This window comes from Mustelus asterias, chromosome 16 (assembly GCF_964213995.1).
Source record: "Mustelus asterias chromosome 16, sMusAst1.hap1.1, whole genome shotgun sequence".
In the NCBI taxonomy this organism is placed as follows: Eukaryota; Metazoa; Chordata; class Chondrichthyes; order Carcharhiniformes; family Triakidae; genus Mustelus; species Mustelus asterias.
Window position 1 is genome coordinate 29,558,713 of NC_135816.1, and position 26,513 is coordinate 29,585,225.

The following is a 26,513-nucleotide window of genomic DNA, read 5'->3' on the forward strand; positions in this document are numbered from 1 at the left end:
CCAGACATATCTTTGACTTTCCGACATGGGAAATCTGTGGTCCTGATTTACCATAACTATAATCTAGCATAAATTAACTTTAATGGCTTCCTATAAAATGTAGAAAGCTTTTTGGGTCTTCAAATATTTGGTTCAAATGTTATCTGTTTTTTAAATTCTACACTTTTTAATTCCTTTGATTAGTGTCAAGGCTGCAAATGTATGCCTATCCCGCATAGAGTCCATTAAAATATAATTTGATGTTTCCAAGTCTTTAATATTAAACCTTTGTAACTAGGTCATTTCCTTGGGCAAATAACCCATCTTCAACCAAACAAAACTAATCACCAGTGTCTGCCAATGCTGCAGTGAATGGGCTATCGGAGAGGATAAGTGTGCCTTGTGTTATCCAGAATCTGTTCACAAAAGTCCTAATAAACTATCAAAATCATTGTGCAAAAATAAAGCTCAGCATTTCAGGCCGTGTAGGACAACGTGACTGGCCTAAATCTGCTGGGATTTTTTGTAATAAGATCAATTGAAAGTACAATTTCTAATTTTGAAGCAAGCATTGGTTACATTTTTGAATTCTTGTCTCTAAGGTGGCAATGGAACACTCTTTTGCGGTAACTGTAAATGTGAATAGTGATATTTTGCAGGCGGTATCGCAATGAACTAAAAGGACCAGAGCTGCCTTTTTAATTAAGTTACATCAGCAATTGTCAGATAAGTCACAAATCTCTTCTGATGTCTACAGCCTCCTTGAGCAGCCTGCTTATCACTCCATTCCCTTCACCAAGCTCCTCGCTTCCAAATAGTTGTGCAAGCAGTTATCATCGACGTTGGCGCCGCAGTCAGAATACTAGTCTTGAAAATGGAGTTTTCCCCAGATGGTAAGTCTGAAAAAAAGTCTTCCTGCATTTTATATATGCTGGTATTGAGTGACATTTTCACAAAATTCTACGTCTTGCCCTCTCCACCACCCAATATGCTGAAACTTAAAAACCACCACCATTTCATATTGGCCATGATAAATTGACCCTAAGTGTTGGGGGGATTAGCAGGGTAAATGCGTGGGGTTGTGGGGGTGGGGCCTCGGTGGGATTGTTATCAGTACAGGCTTGATGGGCCAAATGGCGGCCTCCTGCACTGTAGGGATTCTATGATATCACACTGAGTTATCTCTGATGGAAACAATATATTTTCACCCCATGCTACAGCATAGGTTCTTTGAGAGTTTCTCCTCTCGTTCTCTGCCTGATGAGTACTTTGTTTTAACTTTAGTCGCTTCGTTGGAGGGTGTGGGGGAAGAGAAGTTGGGAAGTACAGCTGACAGGTGTGGCTCAACCAGTTTGAATCTCACCACACACAGATTGCAAAGTGATCATTAATGACTCTCGAGGTGATATCCTGACATGTAAAGAATCTGCTGTTGCAGCTGTCCAAGGACAAGTAAATTTAAAAATTGGAGACCTCCAGTCCTTTCCCCTGCTCCAATAGGTGCCTTTTGATATTTTTTCTTTTCAATTTTAAATTGAATTTTGAATATTCAAATGTGGATCAGGGTTTTGTACTCCTCATCCTTTCAGCCTGTGATCTTTCACCCGATCAGTAAATGCATCAAAGCTGAAAAATCCAGGTCTTTGTGTTTACAAATTAAAACGCTGTGTAGGATTGTACTACTGATCAGTCTGCAGGTCACAGAGCTTCATTCTGTGACGCTTGGTGGGGAGTGGGAGGTTATTTGGAGAAATCTCCCTTACCCTATGGTTTTTGCTTTTCCCTTTTCCCCACTCTCAGTCACGTTCTGTACACCACCCCTGATCAAAGCAGCTGACCATCGACAGGATTGCTGACTTTTGGCTTTTGGGGCCAGATGTTATGGACTCTGCTTGCGTATCTTCTGCATTTTCCTGTGCTTCTCTGCACACCAGCTAAAGTGTGATTCCATGAGGCAGAAAAGCTAAGCCCTTAACTGGAATAGCACGAAGACGGCGCCAGCTGCTATCGTAAAGCACTTTTGCTGCTTTTTGCCACAAAAGATTTTGCGCAATTAAGTTCTTTTGCGTAGCCGTGTTTCACCTTGAGTTGTTAATATTCAGTGAAGCTTCTCTGCATGTGTTATTTTAAATGTTTGTTCGAATGCTCACTGAGCTCTCTCTGGATTTTCAGGTCTGTCGAGGAGAGCTTTAATATGTCTGATGAAAGCTGCAGTTCGAACCCCTCCATTGTTCGAAAAAAGAAGATTGCTATTGGCATCATATTTTCGCTGTCACAAGATGAGGAAGAGAATACCAAGTTTCATGAGTTCTTCTTTGCTCATTTTCCTCTCTTTGAGAGTCATGTGAACAGACTGAAATTCGCTATCGAGCAGGTACTCGCGCTTCCTCCTTCTGCTAATCGGGAAGTGATGCTGTATGGTTTTGTCTGAGTCATTTGCTGACTGCCCCTGGCTGGTTCTGTTGCCTCCGTAATGGATAGTGTGCTGAGAATTTTTCTTTAAGCATGTACCTCTGTGAAAAAGAAAACCTTTGCTATTATTAGGAAAGAAAATCTCAATATAAAGCGTGTAGCGTGGTATTGAAGTTGTGCTCTAGTGAAAGTAATTTCCTTTTGTAGTTCTATCAAGTTTTTTTTTAAGTGCCTAGTGACATAAAGGTGGTGTGGGTAGGGAGGGTAGGTTATAAACCACTGTTTGCACTGTTCCCCACTTCTAGATCTGCCTTTATTGTATATTACACCCCAGTTGAGAACAATCAGACAATATACTCTTCATGCCTTAGCTAGTCTCGCTCTGGAACTGGCTGCTTTAAAGTTTGTTTATTGGCGTACATTAACACTGCAGTGAAGTTAGTGTGAAAATCCCCTCGTCGCCACACTCCGGCGCCTGGCCTGTTCAGGTACACTAAGGGAGAATTTTAGCATGGCCAATCCATCTAACCAGCACATCGTTCGGACTGTGGGAGGAAACTGCAGCACCCGGAGGAAACCCACCCAAGCACTGGGTGAACGTGCAGACTCCGCACAGACAGTGACCCAAGCTGGGAATTGAACCCGGGTCCCTGGCGCTGTGAGACAGCAGTGCTAACCACTGTGCCGCCCTGCCACCCTATGCACGGTGAGCGGTCTGATTGGAACAAGAAGCAACAAATATCTCTGCCTGATGCAGCTGAATTCAACTCTCACTGTGTAAAGAATCTTGGACATGTACTTGCCGACCCCATTCCAACACGAGCTTTACTGATTTTATTACACCCTTAGTCAGCCAGCTGTTCCCACGCACAGAGACTTATCACCATTGTCAGCTACTAATAAATCTGCAATGGTCAAGTTTCTGTTTACCCCATGTAAAAGTGTATGTATTCCCAGCTGAGGCATCCCTTTTTTAACCCATGTCTGTACATCTTAGGCCTGGGTTGGCAGAGCTGAAATCGTAAGGATTCCCAAGTGTGTATAGGGATAGTGCAAGTGCAGAATTTTAATCAGCTAAAATTGTACTTGCCATTAGAACGTAGAACTGAAAAGCTTCCTGCCAGACAAGACAACTGCTTATTTGGGGTAACGTGAGTGTGACCCTAGTCTTCAGTAAGAGGTTTACCTCACCCGGTTCCCATTTACCAGACTGACTCATCGTATCAAGCATGCCTTGGTGGACAATTAATTTGCTGGTTCAAAATGGAATTACAATTTTGTAGCCAGTTTCTAATTACCATTAGCAGGCGTATCAACTCCGAGCCAATGTAACTTGAAGACACAAACTCTCTGCCCCCCTTCTCCCAGAGGATTGCCACTGATTATTCATTAGAAAACTCACACTTGTGGGTTTGCAACCTTGCTGAAGGAGCAGCAAAAATTCAAGCCCTTCCAGAACAATATGGAGTGACGTGGCATAAACACATTGTCACTTTACTCCTGGACCTGGCTTGAACAGTTACCCCATCCTGTTGAATAATTTTTTTACACCATATGGAGTTGTGTAACTCCAGTGGCAGCTGATTGCGTTTCTCTGAGACAGCCATTGTAGCTATTAAGCCCAGTGTACACTCTTACCTGCCTTCGAGTAGCTATCTAGGTAATCTTTGCCTTTGGCAAAGAGCTGTACTGGCCATGCCCCTCTCCATGGTACTTGAAAGACCAGAGCCCTTGGCTTCTCAACTGCTTTCATGTCTTTGTCCTGGATCTTTTTGTATAAAGCAGAGGGAGCTCTTGCATTTCAGAGTAAGAATTCTGAACACTAGGGACGGACTGTTTGGACTTGTCTCTTGCACCAAAAACTTGCCTTGCATTAGAGAAAGGCACACAAGTCAAGATGTCCTTTGCCACTTCTCAATATGTCCCTGGGGTATCCAGGCTGAAGTAGTGAACTCGACGCTTTAAATCCACTAACAATAAAATATTATCTACCAAAGTTAGCGCCACAGGTTTTCACGGAAATGGCTGGAACATATTCCCCAATCATCCTAATAATGCATTCCAGCACATTGCTGAAAGCTTTGAACAAACGATGTTGAGTGTTCCTCCACTTCAAGGAAGAACATTTCTGTAGTGCTTTACCATGTCTCAAACACCCTAAGAAGCTTCCCCAATAATGAACTAAATGTAGTCACTTTTGTTACGTAACACCTTATTCTTTCATACACCTTGGACCTGGTTAAAATCCAAAACTTGGGAATGTATTCCCTTGTCCCTGAGCTTCTTCAGGAGTTGTGGAAATCCCTACTTAGAAAATCAATAAAGACCATGTAAAGTAGGCTTTTCTCTTTTATAATCACAATTAAGGCCATAACTTTCCCTATGCATTTTGAACAGGAATTTAGCATGTTTGGGTGCACCTACTGAACACACTTTGTATTCTTCCTTTTAGGCAATGAAAATGAAAACTAGAATTTCTGAGACAAACCGTGTTCTGGGCAACAGTAGAATTATTGAGGCTTTAAATGAATTCAGGTGAATATTTTGATACTTTTATAGACAGCGGAAATATGTCTTTTAAGTCACTTGGTTTAAGAAAGCTTTGCAGATTTTCGGGATCACATTGTAATTGGCTGTAAAATGACTGGTAATGCTAAAAACATTAATTTTTGATTCTTTATTGCCCTCTCCTTTGACCCCTTGACTACTTGTTTTTTGTAAATTGCATGTCTGCTTACTTTAGTAATCTAATGGCAATATACCGGTATGACACACCACGATAATTCATCAAATCAATGTTTTATTTTAGCATGTAGCCAAAACAATCACAACGGTGCTCAAATATTCCACATAAGAATGCTTACATTGAAGGTGTAATAGTTCACACCTAGCATCCATAGCAACCCTACAGTGCAGAAGGAGGCCATTTGGCCCATCGAGTCTGTACCGACCATAATTCCACCCAGGCCCTATTCTCGTAACCCCACATATTTACCCTGCTAATCGCCTTGACACTAGGGTTAATTTAGCATGGCCAATCAACTTAACTTGCACATCTTTGGATTGTGGGAGGAAACCGGAGCACCCGGAGGAAACTCGTGCAGACACAGGGAGAACATGCAAACTCCACACAGTGAGCCGAGGCCGGAACTGAACCCGGGTCCCTGGCGCTGTGAGGCAGCAGTGCTAACCACTGTGCCACCGTATCGTTTATCTACAAAAAAACAGCTGTTATATGGATAAAATGCACACTGTAAATTGTGAAAGACATGATGATGAATTCTGATGTTTTGCCTCTTGGATGCTCCTAATCCGATAACAAAATTGCTCAATCGCAATGTTGCTTTTCCCGTGAAAAATTTCTGGGCTACGAAACAGCCATGTTTTGTTTATTTGAAGGTAATGTCCCCTCTTACTCTTTGCATTCTGTGCCCCTTTAACAATTCCTTGGGTCGCATGTGATTTGCCACCCAGGTTTCCTTGCTGTCATTTCCTTGCTGTCATTTTGCCAGGTTTCCTTGCTGTCATTTTGTAGTTGCTGATTACGTGTCAGGCACCCGGGTTCAATTCCAGCCTCTGGTCAGTGTGGAGTTTGCACATTCTCTGCGTGGGTTTCCTCCAGGTGCTCCGGTTTCCTCCCACACTCCAAAGGTTGATTGGCCATGCTAAACTGCCCCTAAGTGTCAGGAGGATTAGCAGGGTAAATATATGGGGTTACGGGGATAGGGCCTGGGTGGGATTGTTGTTGGTGCAGACTCGATGGGTTGAATAGCCTCCTTCTGCACTCTAGGGATTCTATGATAAAAGCTAAATCAAATTGGATTTAATGGCCACAGACCAACTATGAATGCAGTCCTTGGGATTGTAATTATTGGGATTAAAAAAAAACCCCAACAGCTTCAGGAAAAATGATCATGCCGTAGCCATTAGCAGCTTCTGAAGAATTCCTCACAGGATTTATCATGCATCACGCATGCACCTTCAATGAAATGTCCTTAAACAGCATTGAATGAGGTACTTAAAGTAAAAGTAAAGTTTATTTATTAGTCACAAGTAAGGCTTACATTAACATTGCAATGAAGGTACTGTGAAATTCGCCTAGTCGCCACACTCCGACGCTTGTTCGGGTCAATGCACCTAACCAGCACTTCTTTCAGACTGTGGGAGGAAACTGGAGCACCCAGAGGGAACCCATGCAGACACTGGGAAAAGGTGCAGACTCCGCACCGACAGTGACCCAAGGCTGGGAATTGAACCCAGGTCCCTGGTGCTGTGCGGCAGCAGTGCTAACTACTGTGCCATCTCTATGTTGACTTGGCTGAGGGTTCTCGGGGTTTTGTCCTTGAGTCAGAGGTTACCTTACCACTGTCACAGCCTACTGAGGTCCCACATGTCTGTTATTACCTTGACTATAAATAGCATGGCCAGGAATGAATTGCTGCAATTCCTTACAAGTGCCCATGAACTTTTTTAACTGGAAGGATTTCTTGTGAGACCTGCATGAGCTGCATTTAGAAGAAAAAAATAATATCTGGGTCTTTTGTTCAGAGGCAGAACCTTGTCATCTGGACAGGCTACTGTAGTGAAAGAGATTTGCAGTTAAGTGGAAGATCCTTTCACTTCCTGTAATGCTGTTATGTTATTATGTTTGTCAACGGGAGAAATTTATTATGTGTTTTTCATTTTGAAACAGCTTAAGAGAATTGCAGCAGCTGTGCTGACTTTTTTTTCCAGAGAATTTTTTTGGATGAAAGACTTGAAATGCTTGAGAACCATGTTTCCATTCTACCCGTCACATGTCTGCTGGCCCAGTGCCAGTGGAATTTGATAACCGTCAGGGGAACATATATCAGTTGCAGCTTATGTCGGGGACTGATTTAAGAATAGCAGCTTGTACGCTGCTTGCTGTGAAATATGATCAGCTTTCTAAGCACAACAGATACTTCCAATATATTGTATACTTGGGTAATATTAGAAGATATCGTGCAGTAACGGCTCATGTTAACTGACTCCAGGGGTATTCCACCCTGGAACAAGCTGCCAAAGGAAACCATCAGAGGGCCATCAATAATCACCAAGGCCTATCTTTAGATCATTTTTCATTTAAAAAAAAATTCTATTATCAGCACGGCCATCTCATGCCTGGTTTAGCCACTCATTTAAATGTTGATGGGATATGACTATTGGCTTGTGATGCTGGTTAAAGCAAAAGGGTGTGAAGAGGCCAATTTTGCTTTTGTCTTTGTTTTCAGACCGATGGCTAATATGAGGAAACGTACCATGTATTATTCCATTGACACACAATTTCTATATTTTTCAAAGGAAAATTGCTGTGCTTGGTTTCCAAAAAAACCTTGACTTTTTTTCCTCTCTTCCATCCCCCCCACCCCCCTCCCCTTCTCAAAATCAGGACTGTGATATATAATCTCTACACGATGCCAAGGATTGCAGAGCCTGTCTGGTTAACCATGATGTCTGGAACACCTGAGAAAAACCTGCTTTGCCAACAGTTCATGAAGGAGTTTGCTTTACTGATGGAACAAACATCAAAGAACCAGTTGAGTACTCGAGGAGACTGTTCACAAGCTGGGAAGGAGATGAGTAAAATATGTCCTGGTGAAGCATTATCAATTTGAAACATTTCTCCACAGATCCGCTGCGTATTTCCAGAAGTTTTATTTCAGAGTTATTTTGTGTAATGTTTGCAAAAAAAAGAAGCAGTTGACATCATTAATCCATCAGCTGCTTCAATATTTTTGGTCAGATTTTATTTCTCTCTCTGACTTTTGCTTTGCTTCAATATTTATTTGCTTGGAGGAAACTTCAGTTTTGTTTTTAAAGCAACCAATGCTTTATCAGAATGTGCAATACAATAGCGGGCAGAAACTCCACTGCACTTCATTTTAAAATGGTGCAGTCATGGAGGATGCACAAAGTGGGGGCCAGATAATTCTCAGCAGGCAAAGAGGCAAGGTGTCAGATGCAGTCCAATGCCCCTTGTGCACCATCCAGTGGTGAAGTATACAATTGCAATTACAAAAGCCCAAGAGTTAATCACTTGCCTATTTCCCCTTTCCGACCAAAGAATGAAGCAGGAAAATTCATGAGAAAGTAAAGATCTTAACTGTTCTCTTTTGAGTTCAAAAGAGAAGATTCTTGTTTTGTTGCCAACCCAACCCCCATGGGTGTTTTGCCTCTTATATACCTGACGGGAGTTAGAAGCATCTTTGCACTCGGCTCCTTTTCTGGCTACTCTGAACCTGGCTGTAAGGAAGCAAAAGAGAAGAAAAACAAACATTTTAATTTTCACTTGCTCACCCCTTGCTGTGAAAGTGCCCCAGATTTCTCGGAGCCAGCTAGGTTTGCGGACTCATCACAGGATTCACAAGAATAGTTCCGGGGATGAGGAACTTCAGTTACAAAGATAGACTTAAAAATTGGGACTGTTTTCCTTGGAGAAAAGAAAGCTGAGAGGAGACTTGGTAGAGGTACTCATGAGAAGGAGCGGGCAAGATTTCAAGTAATAGATAAAAGAGGCGGAAGTGACACGAGGGAAAGCTTCTTCACGTGGCAAGTGATTAAGGTCTAGAATGTAATGCCTGAGATTGTGGTGGAGGCAGATTCAACTGAAGCATTCTGAAGGAAATTGAACCATTTTCTGGAAAGGTGGAATGTGCAGGGTTATGGGGAGAAGATGGGAAAATGGCACTCAATAACTAGCTTGTTTGGAGAATCAGTGCAGACATGATGCGGAATGGACTCCTGTGCTAACAATTCTGTGATACGTAAGGATTAATTTGAATCTTCTGGTGCTTATTATTGATGCTGAGAAGTACAGCTCTGTAATACACATGTGAATAATTATTCTCTTTGCTTTATTGTGTTGGGTAACAATTGATTTTTGCTAACTCGATGATTTCCGCGATTCCCCCCCTCCTCTCTCTTTTCTACCCACCCTGTCCCTCTTGCCATCTTTTGGGTTAAAAGAGAGGAAGAACTTGATTTCCAGCATCTGGACAGGTGACCTGTTTTCAAGATAGAGGTTTCCAACAACCCAGGGAAGAAGTCTTCCTTCTTGTTGGTGAGCGCATGGACTTCATGTGGGAGTGGCTCCACGGAGCGTTGGTTTTCAAACCAGAGTGCATGACAGGATCCCAGGTGGTCCACAAAGTCATCGGATTGATGTTCGTCTGGGTGAACATTATGGGCTGACAATTCAAATATTTTGTTTCTGTAATTGGTGATTTAGTGTGACTATGCAAGAATTAAAATTTCTTTCTTGATCTCTCAATTTAATTTGCACAGCTGACCCTGTCTTTGCAGACATTCGAGCAGAAAGTTCACTTCATTTGTGTGATGTGGGTGTCACTGTCAAGGCCACCGTCTGCTATCCATCCCTAATTGCCCTTGAGAAGGCGCTGATGAGTGCCCTTCATCAACTGCTGCAGTGGGTGTAGTGAAGGTGCTCTCACATTTCTGTCAGGGAGATAGTTCCAGGATTTTGACCCATGACCCAGGTACGGGAATACATTTCCAACTCATAATGGTGTGCGAGTTGAAAGGGAGGTGATTCAGCGCCCTTGGTCCTTGCTAGAGGTCACATATGTGGAAGTCGCGACTAAAGAAGCCTTGGAGTGTTGCTGCACTGCATCTTGAAGATAGTAAACACTGCAGCCATAGTGTTGTTGGTGGCACGTGGATCAGTCAGACAGACAGCTTTGTCCTGGATATTAAGTTTCTTGTGTGTTTTTGAAGCGGCACTCAATCAGGCAGGTGAAGAGCATTCCGTCACACTCCTGACTTGTGCATTGCAAATGGTGGAAAGGCTTTGGGAGTCGGGAGATGAGTCACTCATGACCCATTAGCTGCGGAATTTATGTGGCTGGCACGGTTACGTTTCTGATCCATGGTGACTTTAAGAATGATGTGGGATTCAACAAATGCTGTTGCATATTAAGGAGTGATTGTTAGACTCTTTCTTCTTTGAGATGGTCATTGCCAGACCTTGTGTGGCGCAAATCTTTGCGATTTTTGAGCCCATACCCAGGTGTTGTTCAGATCTTGTTGGTCACAAACTGTTTCAATCCCTCAGAAGTTGATTAGCAGGAACGCTGCAATCACCACCAAATGTTCCCGTGCCTGACCTTATGTTGACAAAGCAGCTGAAGATGGTTGTGCCTCGGACACTACCTTGAGGAACTTGTGCAAGTAACAATGTCTAGGGCTTGAGATGATTAAAGTCGAACAACCAGAACCATTTCTTGTTGCGCTAGATATGAAGTCAGCTCATGGAGAGCTTTCTCCCAATTCTCACTGATTTCATTTTGCTATGACGTCTTGATGCCACACTTGATGCTCCCCTGATGTCACAGGCAGTCGCTTTCACCACACCCCTGAAATTAAATGATCTTGTCTACATTTGGACCAAGACTGTAATTGAATCTGGAGCCAAGTGGTCCTGTGGAACCAAAACTGAGGATTGGTGAGTTCAATGCTGCTTGATAATACTGTTGGCAATCCTTTCCATCACTATTGGTGATGAGTTTTTAAAGTTTATTTATTAGTGTCACAAGTCGGTTGACATTAACACCGCAGTGAAATTACTGTGCAAATCCCCCTAGTTGCCACTCCAGCACCTGTTCGGGTACACTGAGGGAGAATTGCGCATGGCCAATGCACCTAACCAGCACATCTTTCGAACTATGGGAGGAAACCGGAGCACCGGGAGGAAACCCACGCAGACACTGGGAGAACGTACAGGCTCCGCACAGACAGTGACTCAACCCGGGTCCCTCCAGAAAGTTTACTCGACTAATTCCTGGAATGAAGGGCATACCTTATGAAGAAAGATGGAACAGATTGGGCCTGTCTCCATTGGAGTTTAGGAGAATGAAAGGTGGTCTTACTGAAACGTACAAAATCCTGAGGGGGCTTGATAGGGTGGATACCTGGAGGATGTTTCCTCTAGTGGGGGAGACTAGAACTAAGCGATACAATTTAAGAATAAGAGGTCTCCCTTTTAAGACAGAGATGAGGGTAAATTCTTTCTCTGAGGATCATTAGTTTGTGTAATTCTTCTTCCCAGGAAGCATTGGGAGCTGAATTAATTTGAGGCTGAGTTAGATAGATTTTTGATAGACAAGGAAGTTGAAGGTTGTGGGGAACAGTCAGGAAAGTGGAGTTGAGACCCACAGCTGGATCAGCCATGATCTTATTGAATGGCGAGCAGGTTCAAAGGGCCAAATGGCTTACTTTTGCTCGGAAATCCTATGTTCTTTTAATCCTATGTACGGATGGAATAGTGATTAGCCAGATTGGATTTCTTCTGCTTTTTGTGGACAGGACATACCTGGTCAATTTTCCACTTTGCCAGGTAGATTCCAGTGTTGTAATTGTGCCTGAACGGATTGGCCAGAGGCACAACTAGCTCTGAAACATATTTTCAGCACTGCCATTGGGATGTTGTCAGGATCAATATCCTTTACTGTAACCATGTGCCTTTGGCCATTTCTTGATATCACCTGGTGTGAACCAAATTGCCTGGATTTAATGAGTCAAAAGGCCTCCTCTGTGCTTTAAATGACTCGATGTAAATTGCTCTGACTGGCATCTGTGATGGGTTGGCCAAGGTGGGCCACCATTTGACAGTGGCTGAAGATGCTGTCTTTTCATTCACGTACTCTGGATTCTTCTATCATTTGAAGATGGGGGTGTTAATGGAGATGATGACTCCTCTTAATTGTTTCAGTTATCCCATCACTATTCATGATTAGGTGTGACAGGACTGCAGAGCTTTGATTTGACCTGCTGGTTGTGGATTGCGTAGCTCAGTCTAGAGGCATGCTGCTTCTGCTGTTTACATGCATGTAGTCCTGTCTTGTGGCTTCATTAGGTTGGCAGCTCATGTTTAGATATGCCTGCTACTGCTTCTGGCATGCTCGCCTTATTGAACAAGGCGATGATCCCCTGGCCTGCTGGTAATGAAAGAATGAAGGGCGTTCCAGACCATGTGGCTACAGATTATGGTTGAATACAATTCTGCTGATGCCATCTCGTGGATGGCCAGTTTTGATTTGCTCAATGTGTTCTACGTTTATCTCAGTCAGCACAACGGGATACGTTGTCACATTACGCAACGGAAGCTATCCTGAATGTGAGTACGGGACCTTACCTCCACAAGGACCCTGCTGTGGTCATTCCTACCAATGCTGTCATGGACAGATGCATCTGTGGCAGAGGACAGGTGAGGATGAGGCCAAGGAGGTATTTCCCTCTTGGTGTTCTCACTATCTGCCACAGGCCCAGTCTGGCAGATACGTCCTTTCGGAATCAAGCAACTAAGTCAATAATGGTGCAGTAGCGCCCACCCCACCCCCCCCTCGCCCAGAACATTCTGTGGCCTTGTCACCTTCAGTGCTTCCTCCAAGTGGTATTCAACATGAAGGAGTATTGATTTTATTCGCTGTGAGATTGCGATAGGTGTTAATTAGTAGGGCATTTCCTTGCAAATTTTATGATGCCATGAGATTTCACGGGGCCTGGAGTCAGTGGTAAGGAATATCAGAGCCACTCGCTCCAGACTGCATACCACTGTGCCGCTGCCACCTCTAGTGAATCTTGCCAGTGAAACAAGACATATGCAGGGGTGTTTTGGAAGTGTCCGTGACGTTGACTGAAAGGTGTGATTCTGAGAGTGTGGCTATCAGACTGATTAATCTATTGGGCAGCTTTCCTAATGCTGGCACAGATCTGTGGATGATATTGACGAGGCTGGGTGTGGCCTTGTCTGAATCCATTGCCTTGGTTGATGCCAGGTGGTCCACCCTATTTTATTATAGTTTTCTTGTAGCAGTTGACGTGAGTGGCTTGCTAGGCAGCATGCAAGTAATTGTAGGAGGTCTTGAGACCATAGTGCCCTTGAGTAAAATAGGGAACTTGGTAAATTGGGGTTTGAACTTCCTCCCTCCTGCTGCTGTAATGCCATCATTTGTTCCTCAGGTGTGCCATACCTCCTTGCTCCAAGACAAAAAATGTACAGACCCCATTTTAAAGTAGAATTGATGAACGTGATCTGTCCGAATTGCTCAAATGTTTATCTTGTCTTTAACCAGGTTTCTGCCAGCCCTCATCACTGCTGTCCTCACCAATCATCTTGCCTGGGTCCCAACAGTCATGCCCAATGGTCAGCCACCTATTAAGATTTTCTTGGAAAAACATTCCTCTCGAAGTGTGGATATGCTATTAAAGTCAAACCCGTATAACCCCCTTTGGGCCCAGTTAGGTAAGTCCTGCTCTGTAAAGTATGTCTGCAAATGTAGCGTAATTGGAAGATGCGAGTAGATTGGGCTCAAGTTTGCACTTCCACCAGTTAATTCAGCATTGTAAATACTTACATTAATGTAGTACCTTTCACAACTGCAGGATGTTTCAAAGCGCTATACAGTCAATTCAATACTTTATGAGGTGTATTGACTGTCACAGTGTAGCTAAGGGGTGTGATGTGGCAAACAAATGTTGTAATACAATGCAGTCTGGGTGGAGATTTCTAAGTAAGAAGTCTCACAACACCAGGTTAAAGTCCAACAGGTTTATTTGGTAGCAAATACCATAAGCTTTCGGAGCGCTGCCCCTTCGTCAGATGGAGTGAAAATCTGTTCTCCAACAGTGCACAGAGACACAACATCAAGTTACAGAATACTAATTAGAATGCAAATCTCTACAGCCAGCCAGGTCTTAAAGGTACAGATAATGTGGATGGAGGGAACATTAAACACAGGTTAAAGAGATGTGTATTGTCTCCAGACAGAACAGCTAGTAAGATTCTGCAAGATCAGGAGGCAAGCTGTGGGGGTTACTGATAATGTGACATAAATCCAACATCCCAAGCCAGCGCAAAGGATCAGGGAATTTAAATACAAGTTAAGACCCAAAACCACTTGGTGCTCAGGATTTCTGCAATATTTTCTGTCAGTTCGAGATATTGGCTTCTGCAAAGGTCAGCGCTTGGGCCTCAGCTAATTACAGTTTAAATCAATAACAAATGTAACAAATCCAACTTTGCTGACAATACAAATTTAGGTTGGACAGTAAGCTGTGAGGAGCACACAGTCTGCAAAGAGACATAGGTAGGTGAAGTGATTGGGCAAGCAAGTGGCAAATGATGTATGATGTGGGGAATTATGAAATTATCCATTTGATGGGTAGAATGGAAAAGCAGAATTTTTTAAAAAACCTTTAGTCGGAGGCAGTAAATGTTGACACACAGGCATTTAGGTGTCCTAGTACACACATCACAGAAATATAAACATGCAAGTACAGGAAACAATTCTGAAGGTAAATGCAATATTAGTTAGCCTTTAATGGAGAGGGGTTGGAATATGACCATAAAGAACTCTTAACATTTATCTTGGGTTTGGTGAAACCCCCCCCAACAGTACTGTTTTGATCTCCTTACCTAAAGAATGATATACTTGCCTTGGAGGTGGTTCAGCAAAGCTTCACGAAGGTTCTTGAGAGAGGGTTGTCGTGTGAGGATAGAGCAAGTAGAATGGGTTTATGTTCTCTGGAATTTAGAAGGATGTGAGGTAATCTCTTTAAATTCTTAGAAGGCTTGACCGGAAAGAGCTTCTTAGATGCAGAGAGGCTCTTCCCTTTGGCTGGAGACTCTTGTAGTCATGGGGTAAGAGGTTAAGGGCCACATTCTCTCCAAGCTACGCAGCAATGGAGCATCCTGTGAGTTCCCACATAAACCATGAACAAGTCATCCCCTCATTAGTTAAAACACAAAATTATTTAAACTACCCATGCACTTGAACAAATTGGTCACAGGCTAAAAATATTAGAGGTTAGACATGAAATAAAAACAGAAAATGCTACTTAAACCAGCAGGCCTGGCAGCATCTGTGGACAGCAAAACAGTTAACGTTTGAGTCCATATGACCCTTCTACAGAACAGGGTTAGACATAGTTATCCATATAAGACTAGGATGGGAAGTGCCTTTGCTGTGGATTGTGAATCATTGGAATTCTCTACCCCAGAGGTCTCTGGGTGCTCAGTTTTTTTAGTATATTCAAGAATTGAATCGTTAAGGTTGATGGGTGCGATGGAAAACGTGGAAATGAAAATAGGACGGAGGAAGAGAAGTTGAGCTCAAAGATCAGCCGAGATCTTATTGAGTTGTGGAGCAGGCACGAAGGGTCCTACATCCTCTACCATCTCCTCCTATTTCTAACAATATTAATATAATTCACCCAAATCAGGCCTTGTTTATAAAATCTGCAACAACCCCAGTCGAAATTGTAAGATTCTGCCAATTACACTGACTCAGAAAGTTTCTTCAAATTGAATCCATTTTCTGAGATACGTGGACAGGAAAGAGTACATTTTAAAAGCTTTTTCAAGTAAATAGCATATTTAATTTTCTAAGAAACTGATTATACAGTGAAACAATTAAATGGTTCAATAATTAAGTTATTTTATGATTTTTGAATCAGCTTGTTCACTGGTGGAGGACTGGAGACCTATTTATTAACAATGCTTATTTTTGAGTGAACTTGTTTTCAGTTATATTAATAAAACTGCGCCAGTTTACTGTCTTATTATTTTAATAGAAAGACAATGATTTTGCTCTATTTCACTCCCAGATTGCACAGATCTGTGGAAAGTTTGATGGTTATGATTATGAAAATGTATTTTAGCAAGAAGTTGAAGTGTGCTCTCTAACTAGTGCAACTCCAAGCAGATTTTGGCTGCCGTTTTCTGATTTGCAACGAAAGTGGAAACCCTAAACCATTATCTTTTATTTTAAAGAATGAATAGTCATGAGTTGTTAATACCCCAATGTGGCTACTTCTCCATTTCTGTGGTCTGTGTGGCTGTTGCACTTTTTTCTTCGCTCCCCTTGATGAAAGGGTTTTCAATTTTATTTAATAGTTCTCATCGTTCAGCCTTTATCAAGGATGTCATGGAACATAAAACGCCTTTACTTATAGAATTTAACAACAATTAAATTAGATTATGAGCTAGTAAATAATATTTAATGTGCGCCTTTAATTGCTAAAATTTATTGATGTAATGCCTCTGACTTAATTGTGAAGCCCTTGCCATTGAACGAAGATTCGGATTATACCTCATTGCATGTTAACTACTTAATTAGCCCATTATTTATATAGTTCTAGTTTTGATCATTGACCATAAACTTAAGTTGTATACATATGTATAATATTTTGCAATTGGTCTCAGTCCTGATTTGAATTCATTGTTGTATATGCATTATATTGTACACGAGAGTTGCCCTCAATAGAAACTAACTAGAATTTTGATTTTTTTAAAAAAGCCTTTTTTTCTTATTTGGTGTACCAGTGTTTCTTTGAATTGTAACCTAAATACACAAATGAACCTTACAAAGATATTTTAACAGAATTGAAGAGGGAAGAATTGCTACGAGCATAAACTTCCATCCACTCCTGGGACTTGGATGCTAATAGGTCAGGCTGGGATGAAATTTCTGCTCGTGGTAAACCCCTGTCAAATAGGATTGATAAATCTTGTGCTTCATGGTCTTGCATTCATAGAGCAAAACTGTCCATAATTTGGCACTGCATTATTCAATCTGTTGGAGTTCTACTTGACTGGAGACCATAATGGGAAAAGGAAAATTCACAGTGGTGTAATGGGGATATTTGAATACAGGCTGGAAGAGGAAAATTGGATTATTGAAAAGCAAAGCAAATTTTACCTCGCATCTGGCTCACAGTAAACCTAAAGGCCCTGTGCTTGAAGTGAAAAAGAGCTCAGTTTTCAGGCGTTGAAATTTATTTACCTCAAAATAAAACAACATCTCTATTACCTGTCTCTTCTTCCCCTGCCCCCCACACCTCTCCCTGACCCTCCCAAAATAGCTTCATGTCAAAAATGTCCTTCTGATTTTAATTATTTATTTTTCTGATAGTCGATCTACATGGTGCTATAGGATCTCCGGTAAGATTAGCCCGGACAGTGGTAATTGGTAAACGACAGGAATTGGTTCAGCGACTCCTTCATTTCCTCACGTACTTCATCCGATGCTCTGAGCTGCAGGAAACCCAGCTGGTGGTGGAAGGCGATGGTGAAGCTGAAGTGAATGAATCAGTAATGACCACATCCCTGGAGAAAGGAGAGGTGGAAGAGTCAGAATATGTTGTGGTTACACTGCACAGGAATAAAAGTTCATTCTTTCCAACCATATTGCAAAATCAAAACTCTTTTTCGCGGGACGGTGCTGCGAGTATCTATCGGAGTGAGAAGTGTCCCCTTCACCCGGCTAAAGACCAGAATGATGTCACCAGGCAAGAAGAATTCATGCGGTGTCACAGGAAGTTTTGGAAAACCAACAGCAGTCCGAGTAGTTATAGCACAAACCTTGCAGCTCTCAGCGGAGAAGATACCATCAAGCAATACAAGGAAAGCACAAGCTGCCTTCAGAAAGCCAAGACCGAAACAGTGCTGTCTGTCAAATCTGCTGTTGTAGGCCAAAACCTCATCATAGAGCCTGTGATCGAGAAACTGCCTCCTGATAAACAGCTGTCTACTTCTGTACCCTGTAGTGCAAATCATCTCCAGAACAGTCTGAATTCAATGCAAAAAGTCACATTTCAGATTGGCTACTCACTGTCGCCTGACTCTGATACAGAAGCCAAGAGAAATGAGGTCCATGAGGCACTACAGAAAGGTATTGAGGAGCTGAAAAGAACACAAACAGACGAGGCACTGCCTATAACTCCGGACCAAAGCAAAATTAATAGGATAAAGGATCCATTGTCCAATACACACGGTTATAAATGGAAGTCTACACATGAAGGAAGTATGAGCCTTTTTGATGAGTATTTTACTGATGATAATTTAATAGAAACAAAGACTATCGATGATCTTCCTAAAGAAGATCAGCAAAAGGTTGGGCAACCAGATATTTCAAAAATCGGACCTGGCGTTCAGGATAATGAACAGCAACGTGACTTGAGTGCAAACAGTTGCATGTGCACTTGTAAGGTGTATGGAATGGATTTAGATTCACATATACTCAGTTCTGCTGAGCAGGACTGTAGAGACAAGGTCTCTATTGATGACCCCTGTGGGGAAGTAGACCGTCTTCAGAAAAAAGCACCTTTTGGAGTTGAATGGGACATCCCCCGAAACGAGAGCTCAGACAGTGCCTTGGGTGACAGTGAGAACGAAGATGCAACTCACGAGTTGGCCAGACATAGTTACTACAGCACAGAGCAGGACGACTGGCTGGAACAGATGGAGCTACCTTTCCCAGGGTAAGGACACAATATTTCTGTTACGTCTAATACGAAAATCTTGCAGTAAATTTAGGGATACGTGTTGAGTGGCATGTGGGCAATACAGAGCCGTGTAGACAAATCAGATTTCTCGATCTTTAACTTCAGCTTCAGCTTGGTTTGCCTCGAAGAGAATTTGGAATTAGCAAAGGTGCTGGAGGAGATAATTAGCCAGGGATCCTGCTCCTGACTGCTATTCAGTAACTCCCCTGCTGGAATGTGCACATCTACTCTGCTTTTCAGCATAAAAATGATGGCAGGTGCCAGTGAATGAATCGCAATATAAATGCACTCTCTGTGGCTTTTGTTTCAGCAGATGTCAGAAATAGGTCAGGTGTAGTCACAACAGCTGAAAGACTAGTTGAAATGCAGAAAAGGATCACTATTGTCATCAGTGTTAAGTAACACAAAAACTAAAATACTACAGCTGCTGGAAAGCTAAGATAAAAACAGAAATGGTGGAAATATGCAGCAGGTCTAGCAGTATCTGTGGAGAGAGAAACATTAATGTTTCAGGTATGTGACCTTTCAGAACTGCTGCCAGTTCAAATGAAAGATCACAGACCTGTAACTTTGTTTCTCTCAACAAGTACTGCCATGTGTGCTAAGTAACGCAGTATTGTAGAATGACATCAGCTTATACTTCAATTTTTTTTGCCTTGAAGTAGAGGCAAATTTACAAACATCCTGTACAGATTACAAGAGTTGCATTCAAGTAATTTCGGTATTTCGAACTATATCCTGCACAACGGGTGGCACAGTGGTTAGCGCTGCTGCTTCCCAGTGTCAGGGACCCAGGTTCAATTCCGGTCACTGTGTGTGTGGAGTCTGCACATTCTCCCCGTGTCTGCGTGGGTTTCCCCCAGGTGTTCCAGTTTCCTCCCACAGTCCAAAGATGTGCAAGTTAGGTTGATTGGCTATGCTAAAAATTGCCCCTTAGTGTTAGGGGGACTAGCAGGGTAACTACATGGGGTTACGGAGATACGACCTGGTGGGATTGTTGTCGATATAGACTCGATGGGCCGAATGGCCTCCTGCACTGTAGGGATTCTAATACAGAAATTTGACACATTCTGTTTGTAGTTTTCCATTTCCATTTGTGTTGCCAAGTGCTAGTTCCCACGACCAACTCAGATCTTTGCAATTTTATTGAAGTCATGTAATTTGGACAGAAATGGTTCTGGGATCTATTTTGCTGCACTTCAACGGTGAAAAGCTTATTCTGTGTGATTCTGAAGTATGAGACATTCCATGTAGTGTGCTCTGATTATGGGAAACTCTTAAGTATAGAACTCAGTTTACTTTGTGAAAACAAATGTTTATTATATGACTCATTGCTCAAAATTTCAGGTGGATCATTTAATATTGGCACAATATTTCCCACTAGGCTTACTAATTTAGGGACATAGGAAATGGGAGCAGGAGGAAGCCATTTGACCCCTTGAGCCTGCTCTTAACATTCAACTAGATCATGGCTGATCCTCGAGCTCAACGCCATTTTCCCACACTGTTCCATATCCCGAAATGTATCAACCTCTGTCTTGAACATTCACAATGATTGAGCTTCCACAGCCCTCAAGTAGAGAATTCTAAAGATTCACTACCCTTCAACTGAAGAAATTTCTCCTCGGCTCAGTCTAAGATGGCCTAACCTTTATAGTGAGACTGTGTCCTCTGGTTCTAGACTCTTCCCTGCCCCCCCAATTCCTGGCCAGGGGGATACAGCCCACCTGCTCCTACCCTGTCGATCCCTGTAAGAATTTTGTTTGTTTCGGTGAGATTCCTTCTCATTCTTTAAAATTCTAGAGATTATAGACCAAAAGAGAAAACACTAGAAAATCTCAGCAGGTCTGGCAGCATCTGTAAGGAGAGAAAAGAGCTGACGTTTCGAGTCCAGACGACCCTTTGTCAAAGCTTAAGATTTTCCAGCGTTTTCTCTTTCGGTTTCAGATTCCAGCATCCGCAGTAATTTGCTTTTATCTAGAGATTATAGGCCCAGTCTGCTCAATTTCCCCTCATAGGGTAATTCCACTGTCCCAGGGATCAGTCTGGTGAGTCTTCATTGCATTTCCTCTGAGACCAAAATTGTATACAATGCTCCAAGGCTCTATACAATTACAACAAGACTTATTTATTCCTGTACTCAAATCCTCTTGCAACTGATCACAAGAGGCAGAGTCATTGCGTATTTTTAGTCTTTATTTTTCCTTCTTCATTATTTTGCCCTTTTGCTACCCAGTTGTTCCCTCCCTGTTGCTGTGTCCTCTTCCTTACCTTCCCAACCAGTGTCCGGATCACCACCTGGCACTGTCTCCTTGCCTGCCCAACCTCCTAATGCCACTCACTACGGTGCTTTTCCTCCTCCCTTTGGCGCCTCCTCCCAGTTTCTTCCTCACCCGGGCTGGGCTCCTCTTCACCTTGGCTCTGGGGCCAGCCGCTGCTCTCTGCTGCTGCCAGCCGCCCTCCTGAGCACTGGGGGTTGGGACGGTGACGGTGGCCCTGGCCCTCCAGGTGGCTGCCAGTTGATTCTGAAGGAGCCTGAGACTCCAGTGCCCACCGCCTGGTTCACCCGCAAGTTGATCCATGGCACGTTGTAGTTGGCAGCTGACAGTGCCATCTTGACACCGGTCAGCGAGAGGCCACTGTGCTCCCAGGAAGAGGCCACTGCCTCCACAATGTGGCATGGCATGGTGGGTGCTCCCACTGCCTGCCGCACCTTAAGTGGCAGCAGCGAGTTCCTTCGTGTTCCTGCCACAGGAGGGGTCTTCGAACAGATTGCCCCAGGGACATTTGTGGCGGAGGCACCTTCAGCACCTTTCCCTTCATTTCCCCTCCACCACCGCAGGGGCCTATTGCATATTTTTACGGCAGAAGTAGATAGATTCCTGACTAACAAAGAAGTCAAAAGTTTCTAGGGATAAAGATGTGGAATTGAGGCATAATCAGATCAGCCATGACCTTATTGAATGGTGGAGCAGGTTTGAGGGACCGAATGGCCTACACCATCTAATTCATTTGTTCATACTAAGGCCAACAAACCATTTGCCTTCATAATTGCTTTCTGTATATACAGATTAGCTTTCAATGACTCATGAACAGAGACACCAGGTCCCTTTGGACATCAATACTTCCCACCCTCCCATCATTTAAGAAACACGATGTATTTCCGTTTTCTCTTCCAAAATGGATAATTTCACTTTTTTCCACATTATTTTCCACCTGCAATGTTCTTGCCCACTCCCTTTGCGTGCCTAAATGCCCTGGAAGCCTTTGCATGCTCCTCATAACTCCCATTCCCATGTTGTGTTCATGTCATCAGCCAAGTTAGAAATATTACATTTGGTCCTCAAATTAAATCATTGATATTGATTGTGAACAGCTGGAGCCCAGGCACTGATCCTTTGCAGTACCCCACTAGTGACATCCTGACAATGGCCTGTTTATTCCCACTCTGTTTTCTGTCTATTAACCAATTGTTAATCTATGCTGGTACATTACCCCCAATCCCATGTGCTCTACTTTTGGATCTTTTCAAAAGTCTTCTGAAAATCCAAGTACACCTACCCACTGGGTTTCCCCCTTATCTATCCTGATCGTTACATCCTCAGAAAATTCCCAACAGGTTTGTCAAGCATGATTTTCCTTTCACAGATCCATATTTATGAAAATATGGCAGCACGGTGACACAGTGGTTAGCACTGCTGATTCACAGGGCCAGGGACCCGGGTTCAATTCCCAGCTTGGGTCACTGTCTGTGTGGAGTCTGCACATTCTCCCTGTGTCTGCGTGGGTTTCCTCCGGGTGATCTGGTTTCCGCCCACAGTCCAGAGATGTGCAGGTTAGGTGGATTAGCTATGTTAAATTGCCCCTTCTTGTCGGGGGGGCTAGCTAGGGTAAATGCATGGGGTTCTGGGGATAGGGGCTGGGTGGGATTGTGGTTGGTGCAGACTCAACGGGCCGAATGGCCACCTTCACTGTAGGATTCTATGAGTGACTCTGCTATTATTTTCAATGGGCCTAGTTATCACATCCTTTATAATAGATTATAGCATTTTCCCTACTACTGATGTCAGGCTAACATGACTGGAGCTCCCTCTTTTCTTAAAAGCGGTGTTACATTTGCTGTCCAATCTCTAGAACCATTTCAGAGCATTTGGAACTTTGTGTGATCCCTATCTGCTATCCCTACAGCCACCTGTTTCAACACTCTGGAATGTGATTCATGAGGCCCAGGAATTTACTAATTTTTAGTCCCATTAATTTCCCTATTCATTTCTCCAGTACTATTTTACTAACACTGATTTCTTTCAGGTTGTCATCTTCATTAGTCCCTTGGTTCTCTAGTATTTTGGGGATGTTTTTTGTGTCTTCTTCCAGTGAAGATGGACACAAAGTATTTGTTCCATTGCTCTGTCATTTCCTTGTTATGATGTGGAGGTGCCAGCGTTGGACTGGGGTAAACACAGTAAGAAGTTTAACACCAGGTTAAAGTCCAACAGGTTTATTTGGTAGCAAATGTCACTAGCTTTTGGAGCGCTGCCCCTTTGTCAGGTGGAGTGGAGAAATGCTCACAAACGGGGCATACAGAGACACAAACTCAATTTACAGAATAATGATTGGAATGCAGTCTTTACAGATAATCAAGTCTTAAAAGGTACAGACAATGTGAGTGGAGAGAGGGTTAAGCACAGGTTAAAGAGATGTGTATTGTCTCCAGACAGGACAGCCAGTGAGATTCTGCAAGTCCAGGTAAGCTGTGGGGGTTATAGATAGTGTGACACGAACCCAAGATCCCGGTTGAGGCTGTCCTCATGTGCGGAACTTGACTATCAGTTTCTGCTCAGCGACTCTGTGCTGTCGTGTGTTGTGAAGGCCGCCTTGGAGAGCGCTTACGCGAAGATCAGAGGCTGAATGCCCGTGACTGCTGAAGTGCTCCCCAACAGGAAGAGAACAGTCTTGCCTGGTGATTGTCGAGCGGTGTTCATTGATCCGTTGTCGTAGCGTCTGCATGGTTTCCCCAAGGTACCATGCCTCGGGACATCCTTTCCTGCAGCGTATCAGGTAGACAACGTTGGCCAAGTTGCAAGAGTATGTACCGTGTACCTGGTGGATGGTGTTCTCACGTGAGATGATGGCATTTGTGTCGATGATCCGGCACGTCTTGCAGAGGTTGCTGTGGCAGGGTTGTGTGGTGTCGTGGTCACTGTACTCCTGAAGGCTGGGTAGTTTGCTGTGGACAATGGTCTGTTTGAGGTTGTGCGGTTGTTTGAAGGCAATAAGTGGGGGTGTGGGGAAGGCCTTGGCGAGATGTTCGTCATCTTCAATGACATGTTGAAGGCTCTGGAGGAGATGCCGTAGCTTCTCCGCTCCGGGGAAGTACTGGACGACGAAGGGTACTCTGTCCACCAAGTTCCGCACATATGAGGACGGTCTCAACCGGGCTCTTGGGTTCATGTCACACTATCTGTAACCCCCACAGCTTGCCTGGACTTGCAAAATCTCGCTGGCTGTCCTGTCTGGAGACAATACACATCTCTTTAACCTGTGCTTAATGCTCTCTCCACTCATGTTGTTTGTACCTTTAAGACTTGATTATCTGTAAAGACTGCATTCCAATCATTATTCTGTAAATTGAGTTTGTGTCTCTGTATGCCCTGTTTGTGAGCATTTCTCCACTCCACCTGACGAATGAGCAGCGCTCCGAAAGCTAGTGGCATTTGCTACCAAATAAACCTGTTGGACTTTAACCTGGTGTTGTTAAACTTCTTACTGTATTTCCTTGTTACCCATTTCTAAGTCTCCCGTCTCTGCCTGTAATGGTCTATATTTGTCTTCCGAATCTTTTTCCTTTTTACTTAATTATAGAATTTTTACAGTCCTATTTTATGTTCTCACTATTTTACTTTCATTTTTGTTTTCCCTTGATCAGTTTCATGATTTTCCTTTGCTGAGTTCTAAAATAATCCCAAATTTCTTGCTACTTTTTTGAGCAACTTCATAAGATTCTTCCTTTTGATCTAATCTAATACAGCCGTGGTTTGATCTCTTTTCCTGTTGGATATTTGTGCCTCAAAGGAATGTATATTTGCGGTAAACCATGTATTGATTGTTAAATGCTACCATTGTATGTCTCCTGTCATACCTTTTAATGTTGTTTCCTAATCCATCACAGCCAATTTACCCCCTGTATCTTCATAGTATCCTTTTTAGATTTAAGATGTGGTTTTAGATTGAACAGCATCAATGTAAAAGTTCTGTCATATTATGGTCACCTTTCCATAAAGGCTCATTTACAACTTGATTATTGTAAGATATTAAATCTAAAATAGTCATTCAGAGCAAGGGAATGCACAATGAATGGTAGATGCCAGGAGGTAAAGCGGACCAAAGGGACCTTGGGATGCATGTTCATAAATCCCTGAAGGCAACAGGACAGGTAGATATAGTGGTTTAAAAAAAGCATATGGGATACTTGCCTTTATTAGCCAAGGCATAGAATATAAGAAAAGGGATGGAGTTGTATTAAACGCTTGTTAGACCACAGCTAGAGTACTGTGTACAGTTCAGGATGCCACACTATGGGAAGGATGTGATTGCACTGGAGGGAATGCAGAGGAAATTCAGCAGGATGTTGCCAGGGCTGGTGCGTTTCAGCTCTGAAGAGAGAATGGCTAGGCTGGCATTGTTCTCCTTAGAACAGCGAAGGCTGAGGGGGACCTGATTGAGGTGTATAAAATTATGAAGGATATAGATAGGGTGGATAGGAGGAAATATTCCCCCTTTAGTAGAGGTGGAACTCACTGCCTGGAAGGGTGGTAGAGGTGGGTACCCTTGCAATATTAAGAAGCATTTAGATGAGCACCTGATATGCCGTCACATAAAAGGCTACGGATCAAGTGCTGGAAAATGGGATTAGAATAGATAGGTACTTGATGGCTGCCCAGACGCAATGGGCCGAAGGACCTCTTTCTGTGCTGTATGACTATGAATTCCAAAACCTGGAGCTCAGGTTTCCACAGCTGGTGACACCTCCTGCACATGTGGTCATCTAGGCCATGGAAAGCATCCACGATCTTTCATATGACACGAGGTGTGCATTCCACACAGCTGAGCTGTCCTGCCATGCCGTAGCCTTAGACTATTTATTATAAGTTGGAGACTAAAAAGTAGAATTGCTCATCACCAGCTACTCATCAATCAGCTCCTTCCCGTGCCGATGTCACTTTTTATTGCTGATATCATTTTTCAAACTCTGCGTGTGCTCCACTGCCACAGGCCACTTTTCAAGACTCCCCCAACTTTCCCTCCACCTCTCTCCAAATGAGGTCTCTCTCTGCTGCTATTAATGCCTCACCCAGCTCTCACTCCTTCCTGCTGCCCTCCACGGTGCAATAAATAGAAAATATCACCAGTCATTCACCTACCTGCTTCCTTCTCATGTCACATCTTTATTTTAGTGCATGGATTCTGCGTGGTTCCTGTTTCTTGAAGTATGTTTAGGGGTTGTATGTTTAAAATTCTAATAGGTGGTGACAGTGCATTATGCTGCCAATGTTTTACACACAGTTTCTCTGAATGAGATTGTGTGCCAAACGTGAAGATTAGACAAAAAGAGGAACTTAATTTGGGGGAGACGAATGTCAGTTCATCAACTGTGGAATTATCCCCTTCCCCTTGAAGCAGTTGTCTGACTTTATCGTGTCAGTTTCAAAGTTATCTTGCATCAGTTATGGGGAGACTGTAGCAGTTTCCTTAAAAACTGAATAAAACTTAATTTGTGATATGTGACACAGTCCGAATCC

At 43.1% G+C, this 26,513-nt stretch overlaps 1 protein-coding gene across 4 annotated transcripts in view; it reads left to right on the forward strand.

Annotated features, from left to right (window-relative positions):
- fnip1 (folliculin interacting protein 1) overlaps positions 1-26,513 on the forward strand; it is a 99,676-nt gene that overhangs the window by 64,766 nt on the left and 8,397 nt on the right. For all 4 annotated transcript variants that reach the window (XM_078230832.1, XM_078230830.1, XM_078230833.1 and 1 more), the window contains 6 exons: positions 737-872; positions 2,152-2,353; positions 4,844-4,926; positions 7,802-7,948; positions 13,503-13,672; positions 17,343-18,690. In XM_078230832.1, the coding sequence (XP_078086958.1) occupies positions 737-872; positions 2,152-2,353; positions 4,844-4,926; positions 7,802-7,948; positions 13,503-13,672; positions 17,343-18,690 (2,086 nt within the window). The remainder of the gene's footprint in view (positions 1-736; positions 873-2,151; positions 2,354-4,843; positions 4,927-7,801; positions 7,949-13,502; positions 13,673-17,342; positions 18,691-26,513) is intronic.